Source organism: Puma concolor, chromosome B2 (assembly GCF_028749965.1).
Source record: "Puma concolor isolate L17-30 chromosome B2, mPumCon1.1.hap2, whole genome shotgun sequence".
NCBI lineage: Eukaryota > Metazoa > Chordata > Mammalia > Carnivora > Felidae > Puma > Puma concolor.
In genome coordinates this window covers 100094872-100107844 of record NC_141671.1, presented here as the reverse complement: position 1 = coordinate 100107844, position 12973 = coordinate 100094872, and the positions used below count along the sequence as shown (strand labels likewise).

General features: G+C 35.9%; 1 protein-coding gene and 1 pseudogene across 5 annotated transcripts in view; one reads left to right on the top strand and one right to left on the bottom strand.

The window, feature by feature from the left end:
- CEP57L1 (centrosomal protein 57 like 1) overlaps window positions 1-12973 on the bottom strand; it is a 78504-nt gene that overhangs the window by 30967 nt on the left and 34564 nt on the right. For 2 of the 5 annotated variants that reach the window (XM_086707553.1, XM_025925138.2), the window contains exon 2: window positions 860-1025. The exons of 1 other annotated variant lie outside the window; for it this stretch is intronic. In XM_086707553.1, coding sequence (XP_086563679.1) covers window positions 860-1022 — 163 coding nt within the window. In that variant the 5' untranslated portion in view covers window positions 1023-1025. Of the gene's footprint in view, window positions 1-859; window positions 1026-2238; window positions 2316-12973 lie in introns of those variants that run through there. 2 more of the 5 variants (XR_015251460.1, XM_086707552.1) reach the window with 2 other exon arrangements.
- Window positions 6967-7464, top strand: LOC112862686 (ubiquitin-ribosomal protein eS31 fusion protein pseudogene; annotated as a pseudogene).

Genomic DNA, 12973 nt, shown 5'->3' with positions numbered 1-12973 from the left:
ACTTCCCATAAAATTTTCAAGGACAATTTTGGAAACAGGCAATTTCTGAATTTAATCCTTGAATCAGACACAACTTTACTCAATTCACTATTATTCTAATCACCTAGTTTACAAGGATTCCAAATATGACCTTTTATTCTTCAGAGTATTTTCCTATTTTATAGTGATTTTTTAGGATAAAATTGTAATATGTGTCTAGCTGGTTAATCTTCACCTTATAGCTGAAGAAGCCAAAATAAAAAATATTAAATAACTTATCTATGTTTATAGAAACTTTAAGCAACCAAGTCAAAACTAATAGTTTTACTAAGATTAAACACATAATATTATTTTCTGCATAAAAATGTAAAATTTTAGGGGAGCCTGGGTGGCTCAGTCAGTTAAGCATCCAACTTCAGCTCAGGTCATGACCATGAGTCATGATCTCACCATCCAGGAGTTAGAGCCCTGCATCAGGTTCTGTGCTGACAGCTCGAAGCCTACTTCGGATTCTGTGTCTCCCTCTCTCTCTGCCTCTCCCCCATTCACACTCTGTCTCTCTTTCAAAAATAAACATTAAAAAAATTTTTTTTAATGTAAAATTTTATATAACATGTTTTATACCATTCCCCAATTTTAAATAAGATTGTAAATTAGAGTTACCTTGGTTATTTGGGGCACTGGGTGGCTCAGTTTTTGTTAAGCATCTGACTCTTGATTTAGGCTCAGCTCAGCTCGGTCATAGGATAGAGCCCTGTGCCAGCTCTGCGCTGACAGCCTGGAGCCTGCTTGGGATTCTCTCTCTCCTTCTCCCTCTGCCCCTCCCCCACTCTCTCTCTCTCTCTTTCAAAATAAATAAACATTAAAAACACAGAATTACCTTGGCCATTTGGACTATGAAGCATTTTAGGAGAGGTAACCTCTAAGTTCGCAGAGCGGTAAGTCTGGGATGTTTCATTATTCTGGGCAAATGATGGAACAAACACTCTTTCTGGAGGTTTAAGATAGCTTCCTACAATACTATGCATTAATTCAGAATCCATTATCTGTAGACAATAAAGGAATAATACAGTATAGCATCATTCTTTCTTACTTGAATGACAAAAAGATTAGCAAAAATTCAGGTAAAACTTAACATAAACACATACTCATATACTGTGGAGTTGTTTCTTTATGAAGTTAATTATCACAAATTCAACTATAAGAAGCTTAGTAATACAAGAAAAAAAAATGACTATTTACCATATAAATAGTATAGATAATTCTACCTGATTTTCAGTGAGCATATGCTCTGGAGTGAGTGGTGTGAATTTGCTCATTTCTCAGCTGATCGTAAGTTCATATACCCTCATCATCTAAGCACCACTCTACAAATAGTGTGACTCTAGGGTTCTTAGAGGAAGTATATATTCTAAAAGACAACATAGCTTTGAAACACAAGCCACCCGTTTAATACAATCCTTGAATCCTAACTGTGGAACTCCAATGTCCTGGCTTCCTAAAGGATTTTCAAGGGTAATTTTGTATATATCAGATTTTGTATATATCAGTTCTGTATATATCCTTGAATAAGACACAACTCCACTTAATGCACCAGCATCCTAATCATAGTTTACAATGGTTCCAAATCTGAAGAATCTAAAATAGCTTTATTTTGCCATTCTGGAGGGTTTTTTTTTCAATTTCAATTTTTTTATTTAGGAGAGCCCTTTTAACCATTTCAGCAGGTAATTTTTTGTCTAAATTTCCTAAATCATTTATTTTCCTTTCTGTAATTTAAAGACTGTAGAAATGTATTCTACTTAACAGATTCTAGTTAATGTTAATTCATAGCTACATTGGAAGAAACAGGGTAACAACTGTTCATACACACACGCAAAACAATTCATAAGCACAATTTTAAGAAAGAAAACTCATTTTAAAATGTAAACTTAGAATTCCATTATATAATTAGCCTATTTTAATTTTTGAGAATTGCAAATTTTCAGTGATTTCACTACCTTCCCAATTCATAAGGCAAAAGTAGATACTTCCCATGAATGTAATTTCTGGCAGGGTACAGAACCCAATTAACTCAGTAGGATTTTCTACCTTACCTACTGCTGTGATTGGCTGTCTTTCAGGACATTCTGATTGGTCTATTCTAAAAGTTATATAGCCTAGGAAGCTTTCCTAGAATACTTGCTGCCCTTTGCTCTCGAGAAGCAATCAATTTTTTGCTACTATTATTAGCACCGGCTACCATCCACGGCTACTAACCATGTCTCCATCCCTTGGGGTTGTTGCTGCTCAGACACTGTCTGCTCCCCATGGGAGACTGCATCTATCTAAGTTGCTGTTCCCTCAAAAAACAAGAGAGCAAAGTTAGTCACAGTTGGCTCACAATGAAGTAGAGGTAGGACACCAAAGTACAAAAGTTCTGAACATGGTTGTACGTGTTCAGGGAGAGGTGTGTAGCTGAAACTATCCCAAAAACCTTGGAATTACTCAAGATAATTCAGTTTTTGGCTCCTGGTGAGTTTCTCTAATAATAAAAAGAATGAAATTTTAACATTAGTCACTATACCCTGAAGTCCTTGGGAGGACTCTGTCTGCTTCCTCTTTACCAAATATAATATTTATTTACAAATTGGATTTTGCATCAGTTAAAAAACAAATTTAAATTGGAGGTTTTTAATGTAAATGAAACGACTCCTTAGAAGATGGCATTAAATTAAAAATCAGACTAAACGGGGGCACCTGGGTGGCTCAGTCGGTTGAGTGTCCGACTTCGGCTCAGGTCATGATCTCACGGTTCCTGAGTTTGAGCCTGGCATTGGGCTCTGTGCTGACAGCTCAGAGCCTGGAGTCTGCTTCCAATTCTGTATCCCCCTCTCTCTGCCCCTCTCCTGTTCCTGGTCTGTCTCTCTCAAAAACATAAACATTAAAAAAAATTAGACTAAAGATCATTTAAAATTTAAATTAAATGTGTAAATACATCTTAAAGTGGGCATAAGCAGAATAGCAATACACTGATAGGTGGTGAAAAAGAAAGGAAACAGTAAAAAAAATGAGAAGACATGCTATGATGTGACATAGAGCTCAGGGGTTTTCATTGTAATAGAGGTCCCAGCTTAACCTGTACAATCCAGTCCTGCTTTATAAACAAGTGCATAAACCCACTAGAAGTTTCTTTACGCAAAGAACTGTGATATTCTAGGAGAAAAACTCACTCTGAGGCAAGATGAAAAATACAGGAAGCTTGATCCAAAGTCAAAGCCTAACTTGATGGAGGAAGAGAGGAGTAATTCTGAGTAAAGTACAGTGGTAAACATTCTAATTCATCTCTGACCCAGTCTCATGGACTCAACATGGGTGTTGGGAATGGAGAGGGTTGTTAAGTAAAAACTGAGAAACATTTCACCAATATCTGTACAAAAGATTGGGACATTAGCTGTCCTGCTTTGTATGGGATGTTATATTCCAATGAAGAGGGAAGTTGCTAGAGATAACTCACAGTTTTGGCATTTTGAGGGCTCTGGTGCATTGGTAGTCTTGTTCAGCTAGAGAGAGAGAGAGAGAGAGAGAGTGCACCAGGAAGGGATATATTCATGGGTATGTATGACAGAAATTTCTAGAGTAAAAATTTCTGAGAATACAGAGAGGTGCCTAAGCCCTGAACTCCAAGGATTCTGACGTATCTGGCATGGAGCATGGCTGTAGGTAATTGAAAAGACCTCAGAAAATCCTGTAGAGCATTTTAGAGGATCTGCGAGCGAGGGCAAAAGGCTGTGAAATGTGGACCTCATTTGCATCAAGAGCGTGGTAAAGCATAAGGAAACTCAAGTTGTGCCTGGAACTATTCCTGACAGCTTACAAACAACCAGGAAAATTATCCATTTTCTCTATGGTAAATACAGTTAAGACACCTTCATGAGCTGCAACTAAGGAGCCACTGCATACAGAAACACCCCCACCTCTCCTCCAAAAAACTGTGCTAGACACAAATACTGTACTGAAAAGTAGTTTTACTTGTTCTTGAGGGAAGCAATTGTTCCAAAACGGTCCTTTTTAACAACCAATGTCTATTCCAGCTAGTGGCTGACTGTGCCATCACCTCTGCATAATCCCATAGGATTGTTAGGGAGAAGCTTAGGAGACGGCCAGAGATACTACAATGGGTTCTTGGAATGGGATACTCTCTGTTTCCTATACTGCTAATTCTTTCAGGAAAAATAAAAGATACAATGGCTACATTAAAATTCAACTATACCATATAAAAATTATGCACAAAACCAAAAGGCAAAAGAATGCAGAAAAAAAAATGCAATGAAGGACAAAGGGGAATATCATTGATACAGAAAAAGCTTTTATAAATCAGAAGAAAAATACTAGCATCATAACAGAAGAATGTCAAGTGATTATAAACCATCAATTTAGAGAAAAATGTAGCTAATAAACAATAAACCTTAACAATAATGAAAGAAAACCAGTTGTATCCAGATATAAAAGTAAACTTTGGAGTTTGAACTCAGTTCAAATTCTGATCTCCAACTTACCATCTTTCTGACTTTTAGAAATACTTTTAAACTTTTCCGGGTCTCAATTTCCTTCTCTACATAATTAGGATGGTAGTATCTCATAGGGGTGCTATAGACAAAATATGATAATGTATATAAAGCACTTAGAATTTATGTCTGCAAGTATGCACTGTGAGCAAAATATGTATTTGATAAATGGTAGCCATATTTATTTTGAAAGAAAACATATTTCAGGTGAAGTACAATGGAATGGAACAGAATTAAATCTAGTAGGAAACAGAGTGTGTCTCATGTGGTAAAGGTAAACAAACATTTATTTTAAAAGAAAACAAGGAAGGGGCGCCTGGGTGGCGCAGTCGGTTAAGCGTCCGACTTCAGCCAGGTCACGATCTCGCGGTCCGTGAGTTCGAGCCCCGCGTCGGGCTCTGGGCTGATGGCTCAGAGCCTGGAGCCTGTTTCCGATTCTGTGTCTCCCTCTCTCTCTGCCCCTCACCCATTCATGCTCTGTCTCTCTCTGTCCGAAAAATAAATAAACGTTGAAAAAAAAAATTTAAAAGAAAACAAGGAAATATCACTTTTTACATTTCAAAGCTCTTTTAAAGGCAAGAAAATAGGTAAAAGGCCTAGAATCGTCAAAAGATTTTTGAAGAACAATAAGATGAAGAAACTTGTCCTGTCAGTTATCAAGACTTACCATGAAACTAAAATAATTAAGTCAGTGAAACAGTCAGGAGCGATTAACAGACTAACAGAACACAGCTCAGAAACAGACCAAACCCTGTATAATAACTTGATATATGACAAAAAGGGAACTTCTTATCAGTGGAGAATAGTTAGGCTATTCATAATTGGTGAGGGAAAAACTGATTCTCGAAATTTAAAAACAACTGGATCCTTATTTCAAAACTGTATCAAAAGTTAAATCCATATGTGTTAAAAACAAAAATGTACAAAGAAATATGTCTGGGAGAGCATATAGGAAAATGTCTTTAGCAACTTTGGGCTTTGAAGGCTTTTGAAAACATGACATAAAATCCCTAACTGTAAGTTAGAAGACTGATTATTTTAACATAAAAAATATACATCACAAGATGCCATTACAAAGGTAAAAAGAAAAGCCATAGCCTGAGAGAGGGTACCTACATGCACATAGCTAATAAATTATTAACAAAATAAGATATAAAGCCCCACAAATTAAATCTTTAAAGATAACATACCAGTAAGAAAGGGACAAAAGTTATTCATTGGACTACTATGCAGCAGTAAAAAAGAATGAATGAAACAGCAACATGTACCCTCGTGGACAAATCTTAAAAACACGTTGAAGAAAAAAAGGGAGACGCAAAGAATATGTTCAATATGTTATCAGGCATGTAAAAAAATATTATACATTGTTTAGAGATATATTCATATGCATCAAAAGTATAAAGACAAGTATGAGATAATAAATACCAAACTCAGGATGGTAGTTAGGTGGGTGAGGATGCAAAAAGACAGGTGATTACAGAGGGGTATACAGGTATTTGTATACCCCTCTGTAATCACCTGTCTTATATAATTTAGTAAATCTTTTTATATAACTGAAAGACTTTATTTTTTAAAATGTTAGAAGTTAGCAATTTGAATAAAGACCACTCTTGCTCCTGTGCAAATCTGAGAATGGCCAATTTATATTGAATTTTTAGCTGTGATTCTAAGCCCTGTACATGCAGTATCTCATCTAATCCTTGTAACAATCCTATGAGGTAAGGATTATTGTTGTTGTTGCTGTTATTATTACTATTTTTTTTATAAATAAAGAAACAGAGGCACTAAGAAGAAATAAAGAAATAGAGGTCACCAAAGTTCATACAACTTGTAAGTGGTGGAGCCAGGATTTAAACCTAGCCAGTTCAATTCCAAAGCCTGGGTTCTTAATCACTATGTTAAACAGCCTATAGTTTGGGGATATTTGCAGTTAGCCAGGTAAGCGATGATGCTGTGTTTGGATTAGGGTGGTGAAAATGGAGATGAAGAGAGTGTATACAAGCAAGATGTATCCTGAAGACACAAGTGATGAACTGGATTAAGAGGAGAAGAAAAGGGAGAAATCAAGGTTTCTAGCTTAAATAACTGGAGAGATGATAGTGCCATTTATTAAAAAGAAAACAAAGATAATGGCTAATACTCATATAGTACTGATATGTGTCAAACACTATTCTAACTGTGAGACATCCAAGTTAAGATAAGAAATAGGTAGTTTGATAGAAGAGTCTAAAGCTTGGAGGAGAGTTCTAGTACAGAAATATAAACAATGACATTGCCAGCATATGGATGATATATAAAACCATAGAATAGAAGTCACCTAAAGGAAGAGTCTAAATACAAAAGATTTCAGATAAGGAAAACAAAAGAAAGAGAAACCTATGAAGGAAAAGAACCAGAAAACTATGATGTCAAAACAAAGAGAGGACTTTCTGATCCACCATCTGTGGTGGAACCACTGCCAAGAGGCTGATTTTCATGAAAACTCTTATGGGGAAGACCATCACTCTTGAGGTTGAACCTTCAAATACAATAGAAAATGTGAAGGCCAAGATTCAGGATCAGGAACTCTTCCTGATCAGCAGAGACCGATCTTTGCTGGCAAGCAACTGGAAGATGGATGTACTTTGACTACAACATTCAAAAGGAGTCCACTCTCCATCTTGTGTTGGGACTCTGTGGTGGTGCTAAGAAAAGGAAGAAGTCTCTTACACCATGCCCAAGAAGAATAAGCATAAGAGAAAGGTTAAACTGGCCATCCTGAAATACTATAAGGTGGATGAGAATGGCAAAATCAGTCACCTTTGTCGGGAATGCCCTTCAGATGAATGTGATGCTGGAGTTTTAATGACTAGACACTTTTATGACTAGTCACTTTTGACAGACATTATTGTGGCAAATGTTGTTACACTGTTGCTTCAACAAACCAGAAGACAAGTAATTGTTTTTTTGTTTTATTTTACTTTAATGTTTATTTTTGAGAGAGAGAGAGACTGTGTGTGAGCGAGAGGGAGCAGATAGAGATGGAGACACAGAATCCAAAGCAGGCTCAGGCTCCGGGCTGTCAGCACAGAGCCTGACACAGGGCTTGAACTCAACAGACCACAAGATCACAACCTGAGCCGAAGTCGGATGCTTAACTGACTGAACCACCCAGTTACCCCTGGAAGACAAGTAATTGTATATGGGTTAATAAAAGACATGAACTAACAACAACAACAACAACAACAACAACAACAACAACAACAACAAAGAAGAGATTGTTTCAAGAAGGAGAAAGTAGTTTAGATTAAAAAAAAAAAAGTCAATTGATTTTGAAGAGGAAGAGACCACTGATGGTATAATGTAAGAACTAAAGATAGTTCCAAGGGCCTCATACGAAAGGGCAACTAGAGGAAGATAAATTAGCAAAAGACATACAAATTTGATTCAAATTACGATGTCTTTTTGAAGAGAACTTCAATTACCTGACTTAAAATCACAGAGCACTCATAAAGTGTGTCCTATCATTCATCCTGAGTTAACCTGCCATAAGTCACAGTGCAAACAAACAACTATACAGAGCATGCAAACCACTTGCACAGAATCAATAATTTTCATTCTTGAAAACTTCTATGGTAGGTAAGAAAACCATATACAATTTCATTGACTGTACCCCCCAAATTCATATGTTAAATCTCTAACCTTCAGTATTTTAGAATGTGACTATATTTAGAGTAGGGCATTTAAAAAGGTGATTCAGTTAAAATAAAACCGTTAGGATGGGTTCTAATCCAATTTAACTGGTGTCCTTACAAAAAAAGGAAATTTAGATACACAAATAGATACATCAGGGATGTGTGCACACAGAGGAAAGACCAAGTGAAGGCATGTGGGAAGACAACCATCTGCAAGTCAAGGAAAGAGGCCTCATGAGAAACCAAATCTGCTGACATCTTGATCTTGGACTTGTGGCATCCAGAACTGTGAGAAATAAATTTCTTTATTTAAGCCACCCAGCTGTGGTATTTGTTTTGAAAGCTCTATTAAAGCTAATACACTGACTGCAACTCATAATTTTGTTGCACAGTGAAACATTAAGAATAGTGACAAGGACATAATAACAGAAACCTAAGGTTTATGCAATTTAGAGGATGTAATAAAGTTATTTGCAATTTAGAGTTTCCTGCTTGATAAGATGTGAAACAATCATGTAATTCTGCCTTGATTTATTTTCCTCTATAATTGACCTTTAGTAACTTCTTAACCTTAATAAATTGAATGGGAAGTTATTAATGGGCTATCCTGTATGCAATAATTTAAAATAATTAAAAATTTCCCAGCATAATCAAATGGGAGAATAAAACTAAAATTATGCTTTTGACCCATATTTAATTTATATGTAATTTTATTAGTTTTTGACCCAAATATTAGCATTTTTACCTAATATATTGTAAAATATTCCCTTAATAGTTTAAATTAAAAGTGCAAGAATACTGGTATAGACATAAGAATTAAAGTGTCATTCAAAAATTATAGCGTTGTAAAATTAAAAAAATATGAGACATTTGCGTTGCAGGGATATTCAAAATAACTAATCTGAAGGTTAAGTTACAATCAATTTCAGAACACAGTGAAATAGAGTCTGTTTTTTAAAAAAACATTATCTTGTATTTTCCTCTGAAAAGTATTAAGAGGTAACAAAGGCTATTTCAAGTTTTTTAGTTTTCTGAAATAGTAGTGACTATATTCAAAATGAGAATATATGGAGAAGTCCATGGTACCATAAGTCTGTATAAGTCATAAATATTTGGGAGTTCTAGAATTGATAGGAAAATTTCACATATCCATTTAAAACTTATATCAGCTGCAATCTTCTCATTTTATAGATGTATGAGCCAAAGTCCAGAGACACTAATTAATTTGCTTAAAGTCACACAGCTCAAGTTTCCTGCACTCAAAAATCCATGACACTAGAGAAAAATATTCTCTCTAAAGAACTCTGGTTGATTTACATTTATTAAACAAAGACTACCCTAATGGAGAGTTATCAGGAAAACGCCTCCTGAAGAGAAATGGGAAGTAAGAAACACTGAATCAAACATAAAAGTATGTAATCTTAGTAAAGTCCAAAAGCATCTTAGAGGCTATCTATTCTAACCCTTTCTTTCTTTTTTTTTTTTTAATTTTTTTTTCCTCGTTTTTATTTATTTTTGGGACAGAGAGAGACAGAGCATGAATGGGGGAGGGGCAGAGAGAGAGGGAGACACAGAATCGAAAACAGGCTCCAGGCTCCGAGCCATCAGCCCAGAGCCTGACGCGGGGCTCGAACTCACGGACCGCGAGATCGTGACCTGGCTGAAGTCGGACGCTCAACCGACTGCGCCACCCAGGCGCCCCACTAACCCTTTCTTTCAATACAAACTTATTCTCACACTATTTTTAACAGGTCATTTAAGCTCGACTGTATGTCTCCAGAGAAACAGAGCTCACTATCTTCCTGTTGAATTCAAAGCTGCTTTCTCTGATTTTTATGGATGAGACAGATTTTAAGAGAAAAAAGTAGAGCTTCTATATTTATTGATGTAGATGTTGCATTGAGTATTTACTGTGATAACTATTATATATTGAATTCATCTAACAAAAACTTACTGCAGAATTTAGAATCATTTTCAAACTTCAAATTTCATCATTTACTGGATCTGAAAGGCCTGTAAAAGAGCAATCCCATCCCCTGTTTGAGGGCAAATTTGATAAATCAAATGGAGATGACTCAATCATATAACTGATCATTCATTTCTGATTAATTCTCAGTAGACTTGACTGGATCCAGATTAGCACAGCTGAATACTAACCTAGGAGATAACTTTAGCATACGTTGGTCACCAAAACCAGCAGATTTCTCCCTTCTAAATACCTTAAACTCTACTTTAATAGAGTTTTTTAAAAAATAATTTACTACATATATAATACATATATGTATAGTTAAAGGAATTACAATAAAAAAAATTTCTGTGTATCCACACCTAGATTAAGAAATAGTGTTACAGTGCTATGGAAGCCCTCTGTGTGTCTTCCCTAATTCTTGCTTTGAATTTTGTGTTACTAATACCTGTTAAGTTTTATCATATTTGTATGTATCCTTAATATACAATATAGTGTTTGGTGTTGATGGTTTTTAAACTTCACATAAATGATATCACACTTTTTCCATTCAAAGAATCTTGCTGTTTATGTTGGAACATGAAGCTGTATGGCATTAATTTTTTCCTGCTGTATAGTATTCTACCATATAACAGATCTTAGAAGGCATTAATTCCAATCACTCCCCTCCAAATACTATGATTCTGAAATTTTTAGTTCTATTTTTATTTTAACCACACAAAATAGACAATATTATTTTGATTTATAAAGTCAGTGTTTGCTATGTTCACCTATAAGTTTTCTTTGCTCACTGTGGTAGACATTATGATGAACTAGCTGGATTCCCTTTCAGGAATGTGAACTTTTTCCACAGCTGCTAGGAATCCTGCCAGAAAGTGGCTCTTGGCTATTGGCCCTCTTTGGGGTTACTTTGTCTAAAGAATACTGTCTCACCTAAGGTCAAGGCTCCTTCCAGGAGCAGCCCACATCCAATGAGGGCGGCTCATCCAAAAAGGCCTGACCCTCTTGTCCTAACTCAAGTGAACTCTGAAGGATCACCCCATCTCCAGAGTTTCCTGTAGTATCAGTGAAACCTTTGTTGGGTCTTCAATGAAGCTTGACTTCTCTGCCTAAAAGAGCTTCCTTCCTCTCCCTACCACATGTGTTGATCCCAAGAACACTCTCTAAAGGTATATGCTTAGAACTTTAACTATGGGGATACTTCAAAGCCAGTATTTAAAGCACTTTTCTTCAGAGAAGATTTCCATCTTAGGGCACCCAAACCCAAGGCACCATTAAACTGAACTTTTATATTGAGATTTGTTTTTGCCAGTGTGAATTCCAACTCCAAACCCACATCAGAGTAGAACTGTGATGAGGAGAGATTCTTTTTGTCCACTCCATTCACAGCCAAGGATGAAACAAACAGTGTCATTCTGTTTTTGTTTTAAGTAGGCTTCACGCCCAGTGCGGAGACCAATGCAGGGCTTGAACTCACAACCCTGAGATCAAGACCTGAGCTGAGATCAAGGGTAGGATGTTTAACCGACTGAGCTACCCAGGTCCCCCAATGGTGTCATTCTGAAAGGCAGTTATTTTCCCGTCATTAACAGAAAGTTTTATCCTTTGGGGATCCCAGCTTTACACTGCAGTGTCCAGACTTACCTCTGAGCATGCCCATAAGAACTTATCTCCCGCCCCATGCAAGCAGAAACACCTCCTTAATGCCCAGGTGTTGGGCCATGAGGGATCAGAAGGTGACCTCAAGGATAAAATGGGTTCTAGAGCTCCTTTATCCCCATGGAACTGGGCTTGCTCATTGCATACAGCCTCATATTTTCCACTTACTTTGCTTCCAACTCACCCATATATATATGTTTTAACCTATAAATGTTTTAACATTTTATACATCATTTCCGTGTTCTTTACCAGAGGTTTCTCTGAACATCAAATCTGCCATATTGCTTGAAACTGTAACAGCTTTAGACCTACTTAAGAGATGCTAAATGTTTTAGACAAACACAGAATGAGACTTATGCTTTAAAAAGGAAAACGAGTTTGTAACTTTCCATTCAGCTAAAGTTCTCAAAGCTACTCCATACTGTAAAGTTTGTTTTTCTTCAATAGCAGAAGGTGACTATTATTTGACTACTCATTAATTAAATAGAGTTCACTAAGAGGATTCAGACAGTAGAGTTCCTGGTAAACAATCTGTAAACTGAGAATAAGAAAAGCACACTATAGGGGCATCTGGCTGGCTTAGTTGGTAGAGCATGCAACTCTGGATCTCGGGGTTATGAGTTCAAGCCCCATGTTGTGTATAGAGATTTCTTAAAAGTGAAATCTTAAAAAAAAAAAAAAAAGTACACTATATATCTAAATTTTAAAAATATGTAATGACTTTATAGGAATACTATAATTATTATATTCTAAAATTTCAGAAGCAGTTTAATCATTATACTTCAATGATTATCATGTATAATATATATATTTAATAGTAACAGCAAATCTTACATTTAATATATTGACCACTTGACATTCCAATTGATCTATTTAACACAATTCATAATTAACTTTAAATTAAATAGCCCTTATTGGATTTGAAAAATCATTTTTGAATGGATAAAGATGTGGTATATACATACAATGGAATATTACTCAGCCATCAAAAGGAATGAAACTTTGCCATCTGCAACAACATGGATGGAGCTAGAGTGTATCATGCTAAGCAAAATAGTCTGTCAGAAAAAGACAAATACCATATGATTTCACTTATATGTGGAATTTAAGAAACAAAACAGATGAATATATGGGAAGGTGGGAAAAAA